Source organism: Geotrypetes seraphini, chromosome 7, assembly GCF_902459505.1.
Source record: "Geotrypetes seraphini chromosome 7, aGeoSer1.1, whole genome shotgun sequence".
In the NCBI taxonomy this organism is placed as follows: domain Eukaryota; kingdom Metazoa; phylum Chordata; class Amphibia; order Gymnophiona; family Dermophiidae; genus Geotrypetes; species Geotrypetes seraphini.
In genome coordinates this window covers 134711864-134734453 of record NC_047090.1, presented here as the reverse complement: position 1 = coordinate 134734453, position 22590 = coordinate 134711864, and the positions used below count along the sequence as shown (strand labels likewise).

Genomic DNA, 22590 nt, shown 5'->3' with positions numbered 1-22590 from the left:
AGGCTCTGGTAGAAACCCATTTAAAAATAAGCAAAAAGACTTTATTAATTTGGAAATATTAATTGGGAAGAATACATACTTTGTAAACGGGTTTCTACCAGAGCCTCTAATGTTTATAAATTTTTATCAACACAACTAATATACTACTTTATCCTTAAGCAAAAAAAAGAATTTTTTTCCTACCTTTATTGCCTGGTTTCTGCTTTCTTCATGTTCTCATTCAATTCCTTCCATCCACTGCCTCTCTTCTCTCTGTGTCTTCCATTTGCTCTGTTACTGTGCCTCTCCCTTTCTCCCCCCTCCCAAATTGGTCTGGCACCCATCTTTTTCCCTCCGCTCCCCCCATAGTCTGGCACCTCTGTCTTCTTCCCTGCCAGCGTCTTCTTCCCATTCCCTCTTCCCCATTTCCTTTCAGTGTCCTTCTCCCCCACCATCTTTCCCATGTCCTGTCAGGCAGCATCCTTCTCCCCTCTCTGCCTTCCCCATGTCCTTTCAGCGGCCTTCTCCCCCCTCTGTCTTCCCCATGTCCTTTCAGTAGCAATCTCCACCTCTTTGTCTTCCCCAGTGCTTTCAGGGTCCTTCCCCCCCCCTTCCTCCCGTTTACCCCATGTCCTTTCAGCGTTCTCTTCCACCCCTTTGTCTTCCCCAGTGCTTTCAGCGGCCTTCTCCCCCCTTAAGCGTCTTTTCTTCTCCACTCCACCTTTCCTCCCTCCCTGCCTCCACCTTTGTGGCGCTTTTGCACCGGACCGACAACAGAACAGGCCCGGTCGGACAAATCTCCCTGTCCTGTAGCCGCGAATCTAAATTACCTTCTTACAGCAGCTGGAGTAGTGAAGCTGCTGTAAGAGGTAATTTAGATTCGCGGCTACAGGGCAGGGAGATTTGTCGGCCGGGCCTGTTGTCGGTCGATCGGGGGATCTGACCGGCTGTGCACATTCTCCGGGGCGATCCGCCCCCTCCCCCCTCTTTCGTACGCCATTGCCTTCTCCCTACCTGCCCTGCCGCACACAGCCGACCGGAAGTCTTCCTGATGTCAGCGCTGACGTCGGAGGAAGGGAGGGCTTTGCTTAAGCCCTCCCTCCGACGTCAGCGCTGACATCGGGAAGATTTCTGTTCGGATGTGTGCTGCGACAGGGCAGGTAAGGAGAAGGAGACTACCCTCGCGGCTCGACCAACCCCGCTGCGATCCAACCCCGCAGGAACCCCGCGACCCTCGGAGGCTTCCCCACGGGATCCCCGCGACCCTAGGGGGCGTCCCCACGGGATCCCCGCGACCCTAGGGGGCGTCCCCACGGGATCCCCGTGACCCAAAGGGGGAACCCGCGGGATCCCCGCGGGTCCCGCGGGATTCCCGTCATCCCCGTTCCCGTGCAGCTCTCTACCCCAGACTATAAAACATTCAGAAAAGAAATAAGACTATACTTTTCAAGAAATTCCTGAAAAAGACTTAACACCACAAGTTTCCTTCTATCATCCCACAACTCCCCAACCCCCCAAAACAATCTGCTCTACTCTTTATTTTCCCTGAAAAGGACCAAATATCTTTTTGTAACCCACCCTCTTTAACTCTTTTGTAATCCGCCTTGAACCGCAAGGTAATGGCTAATCCTTAATATAGTCTAATGTAATATTCAAATAGCATATAAAGACGGAAAGAATGTAAAAATGGACAGAACATTATAAAACATACATAATTTCAAATACCAGAAAATGTTTAAACTATGAATACAAATATTAAAGCCAGAAATAAAGACAACTAGTCGAACCTCAGTTTGCGAGTAATATGGTTTGCAAGTGTTTTGCAAGACGAGCAAAACACTTCAGCAAATTGTAACTCGCAAAATGAGCGTTGTCTTGCAGTACGAGCACATAAATTTGATCCTAATCTTTAATTGGTAATGTGGGTTTCCTACCTGCTGTGCTCCGGATCTGCCCTGACGAGGGTGATTGACTCTGAGGCCCTTCAGCTTTTCCCTCATCGGCAGCTGTGGGGCTCTGAGATCAGCATGGCATCTCTGCTTATTGATGGGGCTCTGCTTATTGGTTTGGTGCGGCGTCTCTGCTTATTGGTGGGGCTGTGGTATGCCTTAAGAGTCTGGTTGTGTGTCGGAGACCTGGGGCAGATGCCGGAGCTGTGTTTGCCAGTGGTGGGTTCTCCTCAATGGATCTTCTGTGGCTCATCTTCTCTCCTCGGCCTGCTGCCTTTGGTCGTTCCGCCCCTCCTGCCTTCTGTCTCTCCAGTGGTGGGCTCGCCTTGATTGATCTTCTGTGGCCTGCCTTCTCTCCTCGGCCTGCTGCCTTCGGTCGTTCTGCCCCTCCTGCCTTCTGTCTCGGACTGCTTCCTTCGGCTGCTTTGGGACTTTTGCTTCAATGGCCAGCCTTTTCACTTCTGACCCTGCTGTTTTTGGTTGCTCCTGGAGCTGGGCAACGGTGCCTTCCCCTGCTTGCAAAGGTAGTGTCCTGTTGTGTTGGCCAAGCTGCCTTAATGACTGATTTCAACTCAATCTCCGTTTATTTTTCTTTTTGTCTTTCTTTTATTTATTTTTATTCTTATTTAATATTTATTTCATATCTACAGTTGTATTAAAGGCCTGCACTAAAATGTTATTAATTTGACCAGTTAATGAAAAGATTTCACACAAATTGTCCGAGTTTGCATTATTTCTTATGTGGAAATTTTCTTTGATATATGAGTGCTTTGGATTACAAGCATGCTTCTGGAACGAATTATGCTTGTAAACCAAGGTACCACTATATATATGTTTTAAAATCATACACAATCATAAGAGAGACAAAATACATAGCAATTAACAAATGTGGACAAATATTGTGAGCTATAGCATCTAAAATGCTGGTGCAGGCACTTAGGCAAGCAAATTAAAATGTGGTGAATACAATCCAGCCAAACTAAAGAGAAAAGCAAAATGAGCCAGTAAAGCTATAGCATTTTAAACTAAGTAAGCAAATAGAAGTAGACAAATAAAATACAACTGAGTGAAAAGAAAAAGTGGCTGAGATAGATAGTCAGCAATGGAAACTTTAGCGATTAAAAGTTAAAACTTTAGAACATGTAATAACGTGCCAAAAAGACAGCAGAACAAAGTATGAATACAGATTATTACATGTTCTAAAGTTTTAACTTTTGATCGCTAAAGTTTCCCTTGCTGACTGTTTTGTTTTTTTCTGTATGTATTGATGGGGGCTAATTAGAACAAATTAAGGTTATGTTCTTTTGTACCCTTAGGCCCTGATTCCATAAAAGATGCCTAAAGTTAGGTGCCCAGATCGGCATGCCTAATGTAATTTTCTCAGTTGGCTTTATCAGCGCTGCTAATTGAAAATGCCATTTTAAAAAAAAACCACCCAATTTAAATCCATTAAAAAATTAGCCAGTAGGCGTCTACACTGAGGTGCATACCGGGAAGTAGGTGTGGCTAGGGGTGGGTTTAGGGTGGTAGGCACCTTAAGTGCCCTCAGGCCAAGAAAACCCTGGCCTAAATGGCAGTGTGCTTAAAGGATTCAATACCTACTGACGCCCAAGACTGCTTAAACGCAATTATATAAACCAGGGGTCCCCAAAGTCCCCCCTTGAGGGCCAAATCCAGTCGAGTTTTCAGGATTTCCCCAATGAATATGCATTGAAAGTAGAGAATGACACAGTGGTTATTACCCGCGGCTAGCCACAAGTAGCTGCAGGTAACCCGCTGAAACGGGGAGAGAAAAATAGTGGTCGCTGCGGTGACGGGGACAAGGCGATTCACCACCACATGGCACGGTGAATGGTCTTGTCTCCGCAGTGAGGCAATCACAGATCACGCGGTCCAGCAGCCCCCACCCGCCCGATTGCAGTGTTCCGTCATCTCCCTCCTGCCACCTCACCTTAGATGCCGAGTTTGCCGACTTTCTTTTTCTCCCAGCCGCACGCTTTCAAAAAGCCACGCACGTGCGGCTGCTCGAGTTAATCAATCTTCTCTCCTGCAACTTCCTGTTTTCGGTTGCATCAGAGGAGAAGATTGAACAACTGGAGCAGCCGCGCGTGCGCTGCTCTTTGAAAGCGTGTGGCTGGGCGAAAAAGAAAGTCGGCAAACTCGGCATCTAAGGTGAGGTGGAAGGAGGGAGATAGCGGAACACTGCGATCGGGCGGAAGGGGGCTGCTGGTGTTCCCGGCTCACACTAAGAAGGAAGGAGTGAAAGGGAAAGAGATTCTGGGCCAAGGGGATGAAGAGGGAGAGAAAGAAACCCACAGCAGGAAAGAAAGGGGAGGGCAGGCAGGTGAGCCAGATGCTGGAAGCAGGGGGGGGGAGAAAGAGGGAAAGAAGCTAGATGGGGTTGAAGAGAAGAGACACATTGGTGAGGAAGGGGAAATCTGGTCACAGGAAGGTAACAGAAACAGAGGGGAAATTATGTGCATGGGCATAGGGACAGAGACATAAAGGGGACATGCATGCCATGGGGATGGTATATGGACACGGGTGGGGGGGGGCAATGCCAGATACATAGGGGAGATATTAGAAATGGGGAAAATAGGAAAACAGAAGTGAGATGGTTTGTGGGGATGGGACGGGGACTGAGCTCACAGCGGCTTGCACAAATTACGGTAACGCACCACAAAGTAAGAGGGAGAGAGGGGGATAGATAGTCCGTCCACGTGAGGGGAGCTGAAGGGTGGTAGAAAGGAACAGATGAAGGAGAGAGGGAAGGGTGGTGGTGGAAAGGAATAGAACAGACGTTGAAGGATGGTGGAGAGGAACAGACGCTTAAGGGAAATGTGGAAGACAGAGTGGGGAGAAGACGATGGAAGGGAAGAAGACAGATGCCAGACTATGGGGGAGCGGAGGGAAGAAGATGGGTGCCAGACCAATTGGGGGGAGGGTGAAGGGAGAGGCACGGTAACAGAGCAAATGGAATTCGCAGAGAGAAGACACACGGTGGATGGAAGGAATTGAATGAGAAGATGAGGAAAGCAGAAACCAGACAACAAAGGTAGAAAAAAAATATTTCTATTTCTTTTTTTTTTTTTTTTTGCTTTAGGATAAAGTAGTATATTAGTTGTGTTGATTAAAAATTTATAAACAAAGCCCTGCCAGCTGAACATCTCTTTCTCTAGTTCAGCAGCCAGGACTTTGATTTATAAGGAAGGAATAAGCTAAATATTGCAGTACTGAGGCTTGTATGGATGCTGCGGGGACGGGGTGGTGAAGAGGATGGTGGTGATGGGGCGGTGAAAGGGACAGGGGGATGGGGCAGTAACGGGGATAGATTTTTCCCCCTGTGTCATTCTCTAATTGAAAGCAGTGCATGCACATAGATCTCATGCAAATTCATTGGGGAAATCCTGAAAACCCGACTGGATTTGGCCCTCAAGGAGGGACTTTGGGGACCCCTGATATAAACAGTGCCTAGCAGAGAATCATGTCTACAGCATCTACTAGTTAGACACTGTTTATAGAATCAGGGCCTTAGTGGATTTTACTTGGTGTGCGAAGAGGAGCACTTCTGCCCCAGTGACCTATTTAAGGTACAGCTGCAGAACCTTTACAGTGCACTTAAAGTTTCCAATGGGGGAAAAAACATTGATACAAAGGGTGGGAACAGAAGGAGCAGATAGCGAAGTTGCTTACCTGTAACAGGTGTTCTCCGTAGTCAGCAGGGGAATGCAGCCACACTTGCCTGCCCTCCATCCCCACATATCGGCTTAATTAATGAGCTAGAGACATACTGACAGTCTACAGGGGTGGAGCTCCACAGGCAAGGTGGCTGCACATGCCCAGTAGATGTGAGGTAGGGGAAATATACTGTAGCTAGGGGAAAGTTCCACGAGACAGGCTCAATCCAGGGACTTCATCATCAAGTGGGGCTGCATTACCCTGCCTGCTTATCGGAGAACATTCACTTGAAGTAAGCCTTTGAGCCATTGACTTCATTGGTCAGTATGTGTTTCTAATCAGGTATCGGAATTAAAAGCCAGGAATCAACAGCTTAGTTCTGAGAATGCTGAACTGTGCCAAAAGAACATCAAAAACCAAGATGATGTGCTGGATCTCAATCGGAGACTGATGGGCATAATCCAGCAGAAGGAAAAAGAGACAGGCCAAGCAATGACAGAAGAATGGGAACGGGAGAAATTAAGACTTAGGGAAGAGCTGGAGAGCTATAAAGCAAAGGTAAAAGTTCACAGGACATGTTGCAACTAAATTTCAAGTTACAAGTTTTATTAAGATTTTGATTTGAATGCAATATCAAATAATTAAATGCGTTTAACAATAGTAATTTTGGGGGGACAAATAACCATTTAAACAATAAAAACATACAATCTTATCTACAGTTATTTGACGATACATAAGGAATACAAGGATAAATTACATTTGTTTAAAATAAAATAACCAAAAAGAAAAAACATTTAGGGAAGAATAACATCAGGAGGGATATTAAAAGGTTTCTGTGAATGCTGCTCCTGAAGCTAGTCTAAATGTGAAGGGCAATTCTATAACAAAGCACCTGAGGTTAGGCATCCCCTTGCACACATACAGGTTATGTGCCAAAAAGTAGCACTTTGCCCTAAGTGCTATAACACACAAATACAAGGGGGGGTGTACACATGAGCAGAGCACAGGCAGGACATGGACATGACTCCTAGTTATGCACACAACTTGTATAATACTATAAGGAATGCATGCCTTTGCCAGGGCTACCAAGATGTGAGAGCAGGGATGGGGGCAAGATACCCCTGGGCCTGTTGCCAGCCATAGAAAGCCTTCCTCCACGGTCCTGCATCTCTCTCCCCTTAAGCCTCTCAAGGGGTTGCCAGCAGCAGTGGCAGAACTCTCACATGCTGCCTTAAGCTGACCAGCAATCCTCCCCCCTGCTGCATCAGGAAGTTAAATCTGGAGGGGGCAAGACGAGGCAGAGGATTTCTGGTTCAGCTGCAGGTAGCTTGTGAGAGTTGCTGCCAGCATCCCTTAAGAGAGAGAGGCCTGGGAGGGTAGATGGAGTGAGGGGTGAACTTTACTGTTACCTGATGGTGCAGGGGGGGCAGCCAGGCAGTGGCCTTTACAATTGTTTGCCCTGACCCTGGCTTTCTGTCTCAGCGGCTCTGGCCATGGCCCTCTCCACATTTAGATGCACTTACTTACACAAGCTCTATGGTTGGTGTAACTGCAGGTGTCTAAATATATAAGGCATGCCAAATCTGGATTTTGCTGATTTGCTAACAGTGGAGTAGTGGCTAGTGTAGCCTGAGAACCAGGAAAACTGGGTTCAAGTCCCATTGCAGCTCTGTGAGACTCCGGGCAAATTACTTGACCCTCCGTTGTCCCAGGTACAAAATAAGTACCTGTAAATAATATGTAAACCGCTTTGTAACCACAGAAATCCCATCTGCTTTGCCTTTCTTTATAACACAACCTGGGTGCCTGGATGCCATTATAGAATAAGTACTTTCTGTCTAAAAGGAGGCACCCACTTATAGAACTGCAACCATAGTTTTTTAAATGTTGCCTGGTTTGAAAGGCTTTGCAAGTAAAGTTGTAAGATTTTGTACATTCAGCTGTTTGAATGCTGCTTTTGTTTTACATTTCTCCCCATAGTCCTCAACATTGGTATCTTCTCTGGAGATGGAACTGTCCAAAGTAAAAGTCCAAAAGCATGTGGTCGAGCAGGAGAACCTCCTTTTCAAACAGGAACTAGATGAAACAAAACGGGTGAGAATCCAGGATCTCAGGATGGAATCAACAGGAAAATTTCAAGTGCTGCTAGGATGGAAAAGAAGATTGTGACATCTTTGTTTAATTTTCATGATAAGACTCTTGGCTGCTTTTCCATTTCTTCCTAATATAAACTTACCATTTATTTCCTGTGGTGGTCTAGCAGTCTGTAATCCTCATCCATTAGTCACCACACATAGGTGAATATCTAGATGGTAGGCAGGATCTGTAGGTACAGTTTACTTTTTTCACTCTTATAGCTTTATCTGCCATCATGTTTCTATGTTTCTATAAATTCTAGAATGCATCCTTTGTATACTAGTGACCTTTACTTTATCTGCAGCATTAGAGGCGTGATTTGGTGCTTACCACAGCAAAAAAAAATGGGGTACCACAAGGCACACTAAGACATTCCATAGTAATATCAGGATGTGCATGCACCACCCACTCACCAAAAAATAAGAAGGGGCTGTTCACTAATCTGCGTTGACGCAAGCTAATCTGTTTTAATGACCACACCCTAATGGCAAAAGTAGTGCATTGTAATTAATACATAAAATAGGAAATTCAGCTATTTCACCCCAGCAGTAAAAATGGCCTTAGCGCATAGGAAACACCCATGTAAGGGTATGCTAAGACCACTTTTAATGCTGTTTAATAAAAGGGTCAAGCCTGGATTGGCCACTGTGAAAGCAGTATACTGGACTAGATGGACCACTGGTCTTGACACTATATGGCTATTCTTATGGTCTGTAGCATTGAGCTACCCAATAATCGTTAATGGAAAGAAGACTGCTAAATCTTTATACGTTTTCTTTCATTTTTTAAAATTTTATTTTCCTACTTTAGAAAACATTCATTTGTTTAGCATATATCAAGAGCTGGGGGTATGGCTCACCTCAGTAAACCTGAACAGTTTACATAACAGCAAATGTCTATGGAAACATCTGTAATAAAAAGGCAAATTCCATAAAACAGCCTTCTTTCTAGGATGATTGTTGACTTTTTCATGGCTTTCTTCACAGATGTTAAAATGTCCTGAACTCTGTGACCGCCAAGAACAAATTTCCTGCATAATAAGTAGCAATGAAAAGCTGCTAAAAGAAAAAGAAGCTCTGAATGAAGAACTAAATAGATGTGTAGATAAGGTATTATTTTTTAATTTAAGTATTAAAATAACACAGCCTAAGTGGTTTACATTCAGGCACTTGAGCATTTTTCTCTCTCTGTCCTGGTGGGCTCACACTCTATCTAATGTACCTGGGGCAATGGGGGATTAAGTAACTTGCCCAGGGTCACCAGGAGCAGCACTGGGGTTTGATCTTGCAACCTCTGGGTGCAGAGGCAGCAGTTCGACCAGTGAGCCACACCTTCCCACAGATACATAGGAAGATAGTGGCTTGGCCAAAGTCACAGTCAGTGGTAAACAGGAACCAAACTTTTCTCCTGACTGAGCTTTAACCTACTAGTTGTTCTTAAAATGTATAAAGTGAGTGTGCCTTATTTTTTTCTAGAGTTTTCCATGCCATAAGGCCAGATGATTACCCCGTTTCCACCCAGACCTTTTTTTGTCATCTTAACTTTTCGATTTTAAGGGTCTTTCTATACTATCTGTGTACTTTTAAGTAACTTTATAAACTTTATTCTGTATATCTTCATTTCAGGCTGCTAAAGTATGTTTGTTAGAAAATGTAATGTCTAGCCTGCAGCAAGAACATAAGGCCTTGGAGCAGCAATGCCAGACACTTAAAAATCAGCTTGCGGGCTCACAAGAAAAGGTATGTATTTTTCTGGATGCTTGTTTAAATTTCTTGTTGGACGTATTTTGATGTGGAAGTCTTCTGGCACAGAGCATCCTGTTGAAACTAGAATGCTTATTCAGGGCTATCGGTAGTCTAACCCCAACACAGAATGGTGAGGAAATGTGTATTTTGCCACTTGATATTTTGATGTCTTTTGCTAGCCTGTGTCAGTATTTTAAAAGTGCACACGTATATATACAATGCCTTAAGTCTTCAGACCCTTATACATTTTCACATTTTGCTTTTTAAAAAATAAAAATCACAATACATTGAAGTAGAAGTTTTTCACTGATCTATAAAACATACATTACACACACTTTTCCCAAAGTGAAAGCAATTATACAAATATCAAAAAGATAATTAGGAATGAGAAACAAAAAGTATAGATTTCATAAATCTTCACACCCTAACCCAAATTAACTCTGGTTCCAAAATAAAAACTGCATTAAGACCCTGTAAGAGAGTCCATAAGACGCTACCATATCCCCTTAAGGATAAGGACTCACAGTGTCAGAAACACCTTAAGATCCATATTCCCACCCAAGGGGGAAGTGATATGGAACATGTGGAGCCAGGAGAGAAAGAACTAGGAAGTATAAAAGCTCAGGGAACAGCTAGGTTAGGAGGCCCAGAGTGAAGCAGCAGTGCCCAACTTGTATATATATCCACCACCTGTATATGAACTGCAAAAGCAACGGTCATTTAGGCCGTTTGACTTGGATCTTTGCAACCTGATAATCTTTGACCCAGCTAGATGATGGTTTAGGTGAACTGCTAGCAATTATACTGGTAACTCTGAGATGCTAGACCAGAGCCTAGCAGTGTATGTTGCATGCTGTGGCAAATTCCACAGGACCCCTACCTTACCTGCTGTGCGGCTCCAATTTGTCCCGTTCCAGGCCTACCCTCATTCATGCTACCACACCCTATAATACATTAAATAAAGCCCATCTGTGTCCAATCGTAGCAGTTGATCTGATTTAGAATACTTTTGGATGAAGAATCAAACTGTTTCTGTTGTATGAAGTAAATTTGAAGCAAAGGTCTAAACATTCCAAACACTGAGCTGTTAAAAATAATAAAATTTTATTCAAAGGTACAGAGTAGTGGAAGGCTATAAGAAAATGTCTGTGCATTTGACTAGTTCTTGAAACACTATTGGTCTATCAGTATCACGCCACCTTGTCAATACCATTCCCCCAAAGTCAGTAGCCATGAGTTAAGGAAACTGCTGAAGAAGCCACTTTGAGGTCTAAGATTACTTAAAAAAAAAAAGAGGGGGAAGAAACAGAGGAAGAAAATATTAACTATTCAGCATTTTCAAGATTACTTCTCAAATAACAGCCTGCAATATGGGGGCATGGTGAAAAGGATGCTGCTGCAAAAGAAAAGTATATGTGGTGCTACATAGTATTTGCAAAACCAAATACAAAAGCAAAACACTGTATATTCATAGGAGGATTTGTAGACTGAAACCAAAATGTACCTCTCTGGTCTCTTTGCTCAGTGATACATGCTGTGTACTGTAGAGCATGGTCATAGCAGCTTTATTTTATTTTAAAAATTTGATATTCCACATAATCCTAAACTCTAGATGGTTCACAAAATAAATATACACAATATATAAAAAGACTCTTAAATGTTGGAAAGTTTGAAGCAGAGAGAATGTGAAGATTGAGGAAAAGATGGGTAGTGCAAAGTTCAAGGAAGGTCATAGAAGAAATCCTATTCCAGTCTACCATGGGCATCTGACTAGGAAGACTATTCCCCTTTCTGCAAGAGAAATGCTAAGCCTAAAGCAAAAAGAGTAGTAAAGGAGCTCAGCAAGAAAAAAAAGCAAATGTCTCGGGTGATCCAGTCGCCTCCAGACCTGAATCTAATAGAAAATCAATGCCAAGACTTGATGACTGCAATCCACAGCCAACCTGAAAGAGCTAGAGTTCTACTGCCAAGAAAAATTGGAATGACCTGCACTAGCCCACTCTGTAAAGCTGGTAGACTCTTATCCTAAATGGCCCTTAGCTGTTACTGCTGTAAAAGTGGCTTCTACTAAGTAGAGTCAAGAAGGTGTAAAGACTTAAACAATGGTTTCATTGATCACAGCTCTTATACAAAAATACTAAATAATAAATAAATTTAAATTAAATGTGAAGTGCTCAGACCTTATAACCAGTGTTTTAAGTGTTATCACCAAAACGAGGTTAACAAAGGGACCATCATTGCCTTCACTGTCCCTCGACCACCTGAATAATATTATCCACAATCTCAGTGTGAGTAGATTGATATAAATGATGTACTTATCTCTGACAGATGGTAATCGGTGGTGTTAATCCTCGTTCAAACAAACGTAACCAAAGTGATGTGCTTTTAAAAGGTTTTGTTTCTCTATGTGTGCCTTTTACTTCATAGTCCCAGTCCCCCCGACCCAGGTTTCGTATCTTCGTCAGGGAGGGACATTGATACTAGAGAAAATAAATTAAAACAATAAACAACTTAATTAACTCAACTAACGTTAATTGATCTGAAATAGAATCTTAAAGATTACTAGTAATCTTACAATAAAGAATATTATGTAAATATTACAAAAATAGTATCAGTAAATCTACATACCAAATGTTGGCTCACTGTAACTAGACCAGACCGCAAAGGAGGGCAAGCTAATATTTTTCTCTAGTAACAGCCGATGTCGTGGCCTTATACACGAATATACCACAACAGGCGGCTGTTACATTAGCAGAATCATTTTTACTCAAATTAGATATATCTGATGGGAAAAGAATTATGTTGAAGAAATTAGCAACCACCGTTATCGGTAATAATTATTTCAAGTTTGAGAATCTGATATATCATCAAACAACAGGAGTTGCTATGGGAGCTACAGTGGCTCCCACGTTAGCCTGTTTATATATGACACAGTTTGAGGAAATGTTTGTTTACAAGTCCCCATTTTTCAAGCATGTCTCCTGTTGGAAAAGATTTGTAGATGACGTGTTTTTTGTATGGGGAGGTAATATTGATGAATTAAATAGTTTTCTAGAAGATATTAATCACAAAGATCCGAATATTTCTTTTACATATCAATATAATCAACATCAGATATCTTTTTTGGATATCATGGTTTATAAACAAGATGGTCAAATTCTTACCTCCCTATACAAAAAACCGTCTGATAGAAATTCTTTGTTACAATATGGAAGTTTCCACCCAAGAGCCTTAAGAAATGGCATACCCGTGGGCCAATTCTTACGCTTAAGAAGAATTTGTTCAAATGAAGATGACTTCAACAAACAAGCGACAGCGCTATATGAGAAATTTAAGCAACGTGGGTACCCTGGGAAAATAATAAGAAGAGCTTGGAAGAGGGCAAAAAACTGCCACCGTCCTTGGCTGATGTTACCAACTAATAGAGATCAGTCAAAGACGGACACGGTATGTGTGATGCCTTACACTGGCAGTAGTAATGCGATTAAGCATATTGTTTTAAAACACTGGTCAATACTTCAAAGTCATCCTTCGCTTACTCAGAAACCTAAATTCGCATTTTCAAGAGGGCCTAATTTGGGTGAAAAATTAAAACATAAGAATTTTGACATTTCTACTGCACAGAAGAAATCTCATAAACCGTGTGGTAAATGTAAGGTATGTAAGCACGTTATGAATGTTGCTCAATTAACAATTCCTTTTTCGGGTGGTCGTAGGTTTATATTAAATACTGATACTTCATGTGACTCCAAAGGAGTCGTTTACTATATACAATGCCCTTGTTTAAAAATATATATTGGGCAGACCACCCGTAAAATTAAGACTCGTATTATCGAGCATTTGAGCAGCATACGCACCAAACGCATCACCGCCCCTTTAGTTCCCCATTGGCTGAGCGAAGCACATACACTTGAGGATCTTCAATATACGGTGTTATTACACATTGAACATTTTCAAGGAGACCTCTCTAAATTACTTATTCAAAAGGAACAGCGGTTCATCTATAATTGGCACACCCTTACCCCTGATGGACTAAATTCAGAGATTGACTGGCTACTATTATAACACAACGGAGAGTGTCTTGTCATTTTCTGTTTGATCTCATTTCCGGCAGGGCTTAATTCAATAAGTTCCGGTTCTTTAGCCTATAAAAGTAGAGCGTTGGTCTCTGGTGATTAGCTTGCCCTCCTTTGCGGTCTGGTCTAGTTACAGTGAGCCAACATTTGGTATGTAGATTTACTGATACTATTTTTGTAATATTTACATAATATTCTTTATTGTAAGATTACTAGTAATCTTTAAGATTCTATTTCAGATCAATTAACGTTAGTTGAGTTAATTAAGTTGTTTATTGTTTTAATTTATTTTCTCTAGTATCAATGTCCCTCCCTGACGAAGATACGAAACCTGGGTCGGGGGGACTGGGACTATGAAGTAAAAGGCACACATAGAGAAACAAAACCTTTTAAAAGCACATCACTTTGGTTACGTTTGTTTGAACGAGGATTAACACCACCGATTACCATCTGTCAGAGATAAGTACATCATTTATATCAATCTACTCACACTGAGATTGTGGATAATATTATTCAGGTGGTCGAGGGACAGTGAAGGCAATGATGGTCCCTTTGTTAACCTCGTTTTGGTGATAACACTTAAAACACTGGTTATAAGGTCTGAGCACTTCACATTTAATTTAAATTTATTTATTATTTAGTATTTTTGTATAAGAGCTGTGATCAATGAAACCATTATAGATTGTCATCACAGAATATATCTTTATTCCTCCAGTAATTTGTCTAAGACTTAAACAATCACATTTTTTGGTTTCTTAATTATAGAATATTTCTGGAGGGGCGTGGCTTTGGAGCAGACGAAGATGGCTGGGTAATGGAGTAGCTCTGTGAAGGCAAGCTAACTGACAGATAATATAGTCAGGAAAAATTTCAAATTTTGCTCTGAAAAGTGAATTGGAGATTGATTATGGCTTCGGGTAAGCAAAATAAAAATTTGACAGGGGAAGCGGCTCAGGAAGTGTGAAGCGGTCAAAACTTGATATGGCTTCCCTGCTGTCAGTTCCGTTGCCGCCGGAGGATGTAGAAAATAAAGACATAATGAAGGAAATCCAGGCGGTAAAAGAAATAGTTTTAGAATGTGCTAAAAGTATAAAAGAAGTAAAGGAAGAGATGGTGTGTTTGTCAAATAAACTGCAAGTGATGGAATTGAAAGTGGACCAAATAGAGAAAAGAGTGGAAAAGTGTGAGGAGGAAAGTGTACAGCATAAGGAACACAGTAAAGAAATTGAAGCGCTGAAAAGGGAGCTGGAAGATTTATCTAATAGGGAACGAAGGAGCAATTATAGGGTGCTTGGGATCCCAGAGGGAATTGAACAGTCGGTTCCGATTGGATTTTTGCTCAATTTTTTGCCAAAGGTGCTCCCGATAAAAAATAAATTTCCGTTGGAAATCGAACGCGTGCACAGGGTCCCAACGAGATTGACAAGCAGCCAGAAAGGACCATGTCCACTGATTTTTAAGCTACTGAGATATCAGCAGGTAGCTGAAATAATTAAATTGGCCAAAGATAATAAAAATTTAAAATGTCAGGACTCTAAGATTTACATCGTTCCTGACTTTGCTAGAGCAACGGCACAAAAGAGGAAGCAGTTATTGGACCTGAGACCACAGCTGAGAAGTCTGGGAGCTAAATATGGTCTCATATACCCGGCAATTATGCGGGTCACTTATAAGAATAAAACTTTGAATTTTGAATCTGCAGCAAAACTTAAAGAGTTTCTGGAGCAGTGTGAATCACCAATGGCTACTTAAGAGGAGATCTGGATGAAAGTATTTACTTTCTTGGTTGTAATGTTTTATTTTTGTTTGAGAAATTCATATGTTTAAAAAAGTTAATGGGATTCTGAAGGAAGGACTGCAGTTGGATCAACTAAAGAAAGGTTGAATAACAGGCACTATGGCAGAATCATTAACTATTGTTTTGCCGAAGCCAAATAAAGATCCCATGCTGGTTTCAAATTACAGGCCTATTTCTTTGATAAATGTGGATGGTAAATTATTAGCCAAACTTTTGGCTATACGTTTGGCAAAAGGTCTTCCTCACGTAATTGGTATGCATCAAACAGGGTTTGTTGCTCAGAGACACTCTTCTAATAATACCAGATTGGCATTGCAAATGTTATATTTAACAAAAGAAATTGGAGATCCGGCTTTTTCTGTGTCTCTAAATGCAGAGAAAGCTTTTGATTGGGTGGAATGGACATTTATGTATCAGGCCATGGAATGGTTTGGTATTGGTTCGGGATTTATACAAATGATTAAAACACTGTATAGCTCTCCTGTTGCTAGATTATATATCAATAATAATTTTACTGATTGTTTTAAATTGCAAAGGGGAGTTACCGTATTTTCGCGGATATAACGCGCGCGTTATACGCGATTTTACCTACCGCGCATACCCCTCGCGCGTTATATGCCTGAGCGCGGTATAGAAAAGTTTTTAAACATAGTTCCCTTCCCACCCCGCCCGACGCCCGATTCACCCCCCCAGCAGGACCGCTCGCACCCCCACCCCGAACGACCGCTCGCACGCGCTCCCACCCGCACCCGCATCCACGATCGGAGCAAGAGGGAGCCCAAGCCCTCTTGCCCGGCCGACTCCCCGACGTCCGATACATCCCCCCCCCCCCCGAAGGACCGCCGACTTCCCGACAATATCGGGCCAGGAGGGAGCCCAAACCCTCCTGGCCACGGCGACCCCCTACCCCCACCCCGCACTACATTACGGGCAGGAGGGATCCCAGGCCCTCCTGCCCTCGACGCAAACCCCCTCCCCCCTACGACCGCCCCCCCCAAGAACCTCCGCCCGTCCCCCAGCCGACCCGCGACCCCCCTGGCCGACCCCCACGACACCCCCACCCGCCTTCCCCGTACCTTTGTGTAGTTGGGCCAGAAGGGAGCCCAAACCCTCCTGGCCACGGCGACCCCCTAACCCCACCCCGCACTACATTACGGGCAGGAGGGATCCCAGGCCCTCCTGCCCTCGACGCAAACCCCCCTCCCTCCAACGACCCCCCCCCCCCCAAGAACCTCCGACCGCCCCCCCAGCCGACCCGCGTCCCCCCTGGCCGACCCCCCACGACCCCCCCACCCCCCTTCCCCGTACCTTTGGAAGTTGGCCGGACAGACGGGAGCCAAACCCGCCTGTCCGGCAGGCAGCCAACGAAGGAATGAGGCCGGATTGGCCCATCCGTCCTAAAGCTCCGCCTACTGGTGGGGCCTAAGGCGCGTGGGCCAATCAGAATAGGCCCTGGAGCCTTAGGTCCCACCTGGGGGCGCGGCCTGAGACACATGGTCGGGTTTGGCCCATGTGCCTCAGGCCGCGCCCCCAGGTGGGACCTAAGGCTCCAGGGCCTATTCTGATTGGCCCACGCGCCTTAGGCCCCACCAGTAGGCGGAGCTTTAGGACGGATGGGCCAATCCGGCCTCATTCCTTCGTTGGCTGCCTGCCGGACAGGCGGGTTTGGCTCCCGTCTGTCCGGCCAACTTCCAAAGGTACGGGGAAGGGGGGTGGGGGGGTCGTGGGGGTCGGCCAGGGGGGTCGCGGGTCGGCTGGGGGACGGGCGGAGGTTCTTGGGGGGGGGGCGGTCGTTGGGGGGGGAGGGGGGTTTGCGTCGAGGGCAGGAGGGCCTGGGATCCCTCCTGCCCGTAATGTAGTGCGGGGTGGGGTTAGGGGGTCGCCGTGGCCAGGAGGGTTTGGGCTCCCTTCTGGCCCAACTACACAAAGGTACGGGGAAGGCGGGTGGGGGTGTCGTGGGGGTCGGCCAGGGGGGTCGCGGGTCGTCTGGGGGACGGGCGGAGGTTCTTGGGGGGGGGGCGGTCGTTGGGGGGAGGGGGTTTGCGTCGAGGGCAGGAGGGCCTGGGATCCCTCCTGCCCGTAATGTAGTGCGGGGTGGGGTTAGGGGGTCGCCGTGGCCAGGAGGGTTTGGGCTCCCTCCTGGCCCGATATTGTTGGGGAGTCGGCGGTCCTTCGGGGTGAGGGTGCAAGTGGTCCTGCCGGGGGGGGGGATGTATCGGACGTCGGGGGGGGGCATCAGGCTTTCAGGATGGGGACAGACCTTCAAGGGGGGACAGGACTTCAAGGGGGGACAGTGCACGGAAGTCAGGGGGTGAACGGAGAGTCGGGACAGCGCACGGAAAGTCAGGGCGGGCGAAAGGAGCGTCGGGCATCATGCGCGTTATATGCCTGAGCGCGGTATAGAAAAGTTTTGGTACATATCATCGTGATTTCTGCGCGCTATACCCCTGTGCGCGTTTTACACAGGTGCGCGTTATATCCGCGAAAATACGGTAGACAGGGATGTCCTCTATCTCCTTTACTTTTTGATATAGTGCTTGAACCCTTATTACTAGCTATTCAACAGGAAGAGGAGATACAGGGTATACCGCATAAGGATAAAGAATATAAAGTTTCTGCATATGCGGATGATATATTACTTCATTTGAGGAATCCTGAAACAACCATTCCAAATTTATTGGATTTGATAGAAAAATTTGGAAAGTTTTCAGGATATAAAATAAATTGGACTAAATCAGAAGTTCTTCCTTTAAATGTGCATTGCACAAAAGGATTATTTGATTCGTTCCTTTTTATATGGAAAGAAGAAGGAATAAAATACTTAGGTATATGGATAAAAAATACACTTGATGAGATAATTATAATGAATGAAAAAAGTTTATTGCAAAAAGTAACAGAGTTATGTGAGCAATGGAATCCTTTACAATTATCTTGGTGGGGAAGAGTTCAAACTGTCAAAATGATGATATTGCCTGTGGTTTGCTATCAAATGGGAATGATACCAGTTTTTTTTCAGGGGTCTTTTTATAAAAAATTAAACAATATTCTTAGTAAATTTATTTGGCTGGGTAAAGCTGTAAGAATTGCTCTAGTGACTTTACAAAAACCAATTGAGGAGGGAGGGCTAAATTTTCCAAATTTTTATAGGTTTCATCAATCCTATATCTTGCGCCAAGGTATGTATTGGGTCCTCCCAGAACTCATGGAGAAGCTTCCAGATTGGTTATGGTTGGAGTGGCAGCTCATGTCTCCTATCAGGCTTCGTCATCTGCTTAGCATTAAAATGCCTAGAATAAGGAAAACCAATAGGATATTAATGGACACATGGACAACATTAAAATATGTTAACAATTTAACTCCTATTACTATTCAAAAATCTACTTGTCAAAACATATGGCTGAACTCCAAGATACGAATAGGCGGTTTTATGATTGTCTGGAAGGATTGGATTGAGGCAGGAATACGTACTTTAAATGATGTTATTAATGATGGTAAGCTGCTGGAGTTTTCACAATTGCAACATAAATTTGGTCTTGATAAAAAACAAAGTTATAAATGGTTGCAATTGAAGCAGGCCATTCAGGCAGGGTTCCCTGAATGGAAGTCTTTAAATACTCATTTTACTCTAGAATTCTTATGCTTCCAGGCAGATTTTCTGGGTCACCAGGCCGCGCAGTGCTATAAAACATTATCTGGCTATTTAAATAAAAAACCAAGGACTGTACTTAGAGATATTTGGAGCATTGAGATTAAGCATAAAATTAATGCATCTCAATGGCCACGTATTTGGTCTTGGAGGATAAGATGTACATTGTCTGCGTCTATGAGGCAAACATGGTTTTTCCTGTTGCATAGAGCACTCTGGACCCCTGTTCGTTTACAAAAATTGGATTGCTCTAAGTCTAATAGATGTTGGCATTGTCATCTTGAGGCTGGAACCCTAGATCATTTATTATTTTATTGTCCTCTTATTAATAATTTTTGGAAATTGATCTGGGGACAAATAAATTGTATGTTAGAGAATCATGTGGCCCTGTCATATGACACAGTTTTGTTTGGGATGTCTATGAGGGCCAAAAGTCAAATCTCCTCGAATAATAATAAGCTGTTAATGATTTTAACAGGAGTTGCCATCCAACAAATAACATACAATTGGAAAGACTACAGGGGGTTGAATTACTGTTTCTGGTGGAGTTCGGTGTGTCATGTGTATGAAATGGAAAAAACATTGGCGATTAAGAGAGGATATTATAAGAAATTTAAAGATTTGTGGGGACCATTAATTGATTTCTATAATAAATAAATGAATTTATCCCCATTTAGTATGTATAGGGTGGGAGGGTGGATGGGTGGGTTTTATGACATTAGGATGAGTAGTTACAAAAATATTTGGAAAGGGAGGGAGGGGAGGTAATTTATGGTATAAGATGTTTGTAAAGTTTCAAGTGAAGAATGTATAGTATGACTTGATTTATTGTACACTTGTTTGTATAATGTAAAAAGGAATAAAGATATTTAAAAAAAAAAGAATATTTCTGTAGTGTTCTTTCATACTGAAAGTGTAGAATGTTGTCTAAATGAATGAAATGTCTACCCTAATGTATTTTCAGTTGTATTTTTAGACACAGGGTGTGAAAACTGCAAGGGTGTAAAGAATTTATAAAGCACTGTATATATTTAAGTACAAATATAACCAAACAGGTTTCATATGGAGCAGGTTTGCTAATGTGTCCCTTGTTAAGTAAAGCCTCGAAAGCAAGCATGTTAGATAGATAGAAGTGAAGTGCTTGTGCAAAGTTCAGGGTTAGCCTAACCATTAGGTAAGACTTAGGAATCTCCAAAGGCAGCAACTTCTGGAGGGCATCAAAGATCTTCTGCAATCAAAGCAAAACATCTAAACTGAAAGAAACAAGAGGGAAGTACTTATACCAGCAGGGAAGGTGGTCAATTGTCAAGTAGCTCTGGGAGGAACAGTGTTGGGGTGATCGAGATTGTTGGAGGGTAAGGGGACCTAAATGTTAATGAGGAAAGGGGGAGGTTGCATAAAGTCTAGGGCACTTAAGTTTACTGGGAAAGAATTCCAGCCAGCCATCGGTGAAAAAAGCAGGTTTCCCGAATATCATTATTCATACTGTATATGTCCTGTCTTTCAGACTCGGAGTCTAGAAGAAACACTACAGAGTGTTAACCTCCAAATGTCACGTATGAAATCTGACCTTCGTGTGACCCAGCAGGAGAAGGAAACTCTTAAACTGGAAGTGATGTCACTGCACAAACATTTACAGAGTACTAAGGATAAGGTAATTTAGATTAATTTTCTTTTTGGACTAGCTGCTTCATTATATTTGTATACAATTTTAATGTGAAAGGCAACACATAACCATCATATAACAATGAAGACAGAATGTCAACAGAATTATTCTAAACCATTTCCAGTGAGTTGTATCCCCCTGCTTGCACATGATGAAGGTAGTGTTTGAACATTCCTGTGGTGACATTGTCATAAGGAGTGGTGCAACCTGGAACAACTCGGTGCCAAAGCCAAAACTACCCAGGCAAACATTGTGCAAATATGTAATAAATAAAAACTAGGGATCTGCTAGCGAACTCTGCAAAATATAAAACTCCCTTATATATACAGTACTTACTAAGGGAAAGGGAAAGCTAATTGGGAACTTTTAATGGCTTTGGCATTCAAACATAGAAACATAGAAATAGATGGCAGATAAGGGCCCACGGCCCATCTAGTCTGCCCACCTTAATGTCCCTCCCCTACCTTTGCCCTGTGAATAGATCCCATGTGCCGATCCCATTTGGCCTTAAAATCAGGCACGCTGCTGGCCTCAATCACCTGTAGTGGAAGACTATTCCAGCGATCAACCACTCTTTCAGTGAAAAAGAATTTCCTGGTGTCACCTCGTAGTTTACCGCCCCTGATTTTCAACGGATGCCCTCTTGTTGTCGTGGGACCCTTGAAAAAGAAGATATCTTCCTCCGCCTCGATGCGGCCCGTAAGATACTTAAACGTCTCGATCATGTCCCCCCTCTCTCTGCGCTCCTCGAGCGAGTATAGCTGTAATTTGTCAAGCCGTTTTTCATATGGTAGATCCTTGAGTCCCGAGACCATCCGGGTGGCCATTCTTTGCACCGACTCCAGTCTCAGCACATCCTTGCGATAATGCGGCCTCCAGAATTGCACACAGTATTCCAGGTGGGGCCTCACCATGGATCTATACAATGGCATAATGACTTCCGCCTTACGACTGACGAAACCACTTCGTATGCAGCCCATGATTTGTCTTGCCTTGGACGAAGCCTGCTCCACTTGATTGGCAGACTTCATGTTCTCACTGACGATTACCCCCAAGTCTCGTTCTGCTACCGTTTTTGCTAGGATCTCGCCATTAAGGGTATAAGACTTGCATGGATTCTGGCTGCCCAGGTGCATAACTTTGCATTTTTTGGCATTGAAGTTGAGTTGCCATGTCCTAGACCATCGCTCCAGTAGGAGTAGGTCGTGCATCATGTTGTCGGGCACTGAATCTTCGTCTGTTGTGCATTTGCCCACTACATTACTCAGTTTGGCGTCATCGGCGAATAATGTTATTTTACCTCGAAGCCCTTCTGCCAAGTCTCTTATAAAGATGTTGAATAGGATTGGGCCCAAGACTGAGCCCTGTGGTACTCCACTAATCACCTCCGTCATTTCGGAGGGGGTGCCGTTCACCACCACTCTTTGGAGCCTACCTCCAAGCCAGCTCCCAACCCATTTCGTCAATGTGTTACTTAATCCTATAGAACTCATCTTGCTCAGTAACCTGCGGTGTGGTACATATCGAATGCTTTGCTAAAGTCCAGGTACACGATGTCCAGGGACTCCCCAATATCCAGCTTCCCCGTTACCCAGTCAAAGAAGCTGATCAGGTTGGATTGGCAGGATCTCCCCTTAGTAAATCCATGTTGTCAGGGATCCCGTAGATTCTCCTCATCCAGGATCTTATCTAATTGGTGTTTGATTAGAGTTTCCATTAGTTTGCTCACTATCGATGTTAGACTCACTGGTCTGTAGTTTGCTGTCTCCATCTTTGAGCCTTTCTTGTGGAGTGGAATGATGTTAGCCGTCCTCCAGTCCAACTGGACGCTGCCTGTACTAAGGGAGAGGTTGAAGAGCGCGGACAGTGGCTCCGCCAAGACATCACTCAGCTCCCTAAGCACCCTGGGGTGCAGGT

General features: G+C 43.7%; 1 protein-coding gene across 5 annotated transcripts in view; it reads left to right on the top strand.

Moving 5' to 3' along the window:
* The window catches only part of NIN (ninein), a 263739-nt gene that overhangs the window by 179870 nt on the left and 61279 nt on the right, over positions 1-22590 (top strand). For all 5 annotated transcript variants that reach the window (XM_033951534.1, XM_033951532.1, XM_033951530.1 and 2 more), the window contains 5 exons: positions 5949-6164; positions 7587-7700; positions 8729-8851; positions 9368-9481; positions 20515-20661. In XM_033951534.1, coding sequence (XP_033807425.1) covers positions 5949-6164; positions 7587-7700; positions 8729-8851; positions 9368-9481; positions 20515-20661 — 714 coding nt within the window. The remainder of the gene's footprint in view (positions 1-5948; positions 6165-7586; positions 7701-8728; positions 8852-9367; positions 9482-20514; positions 20662-22590) is intronic.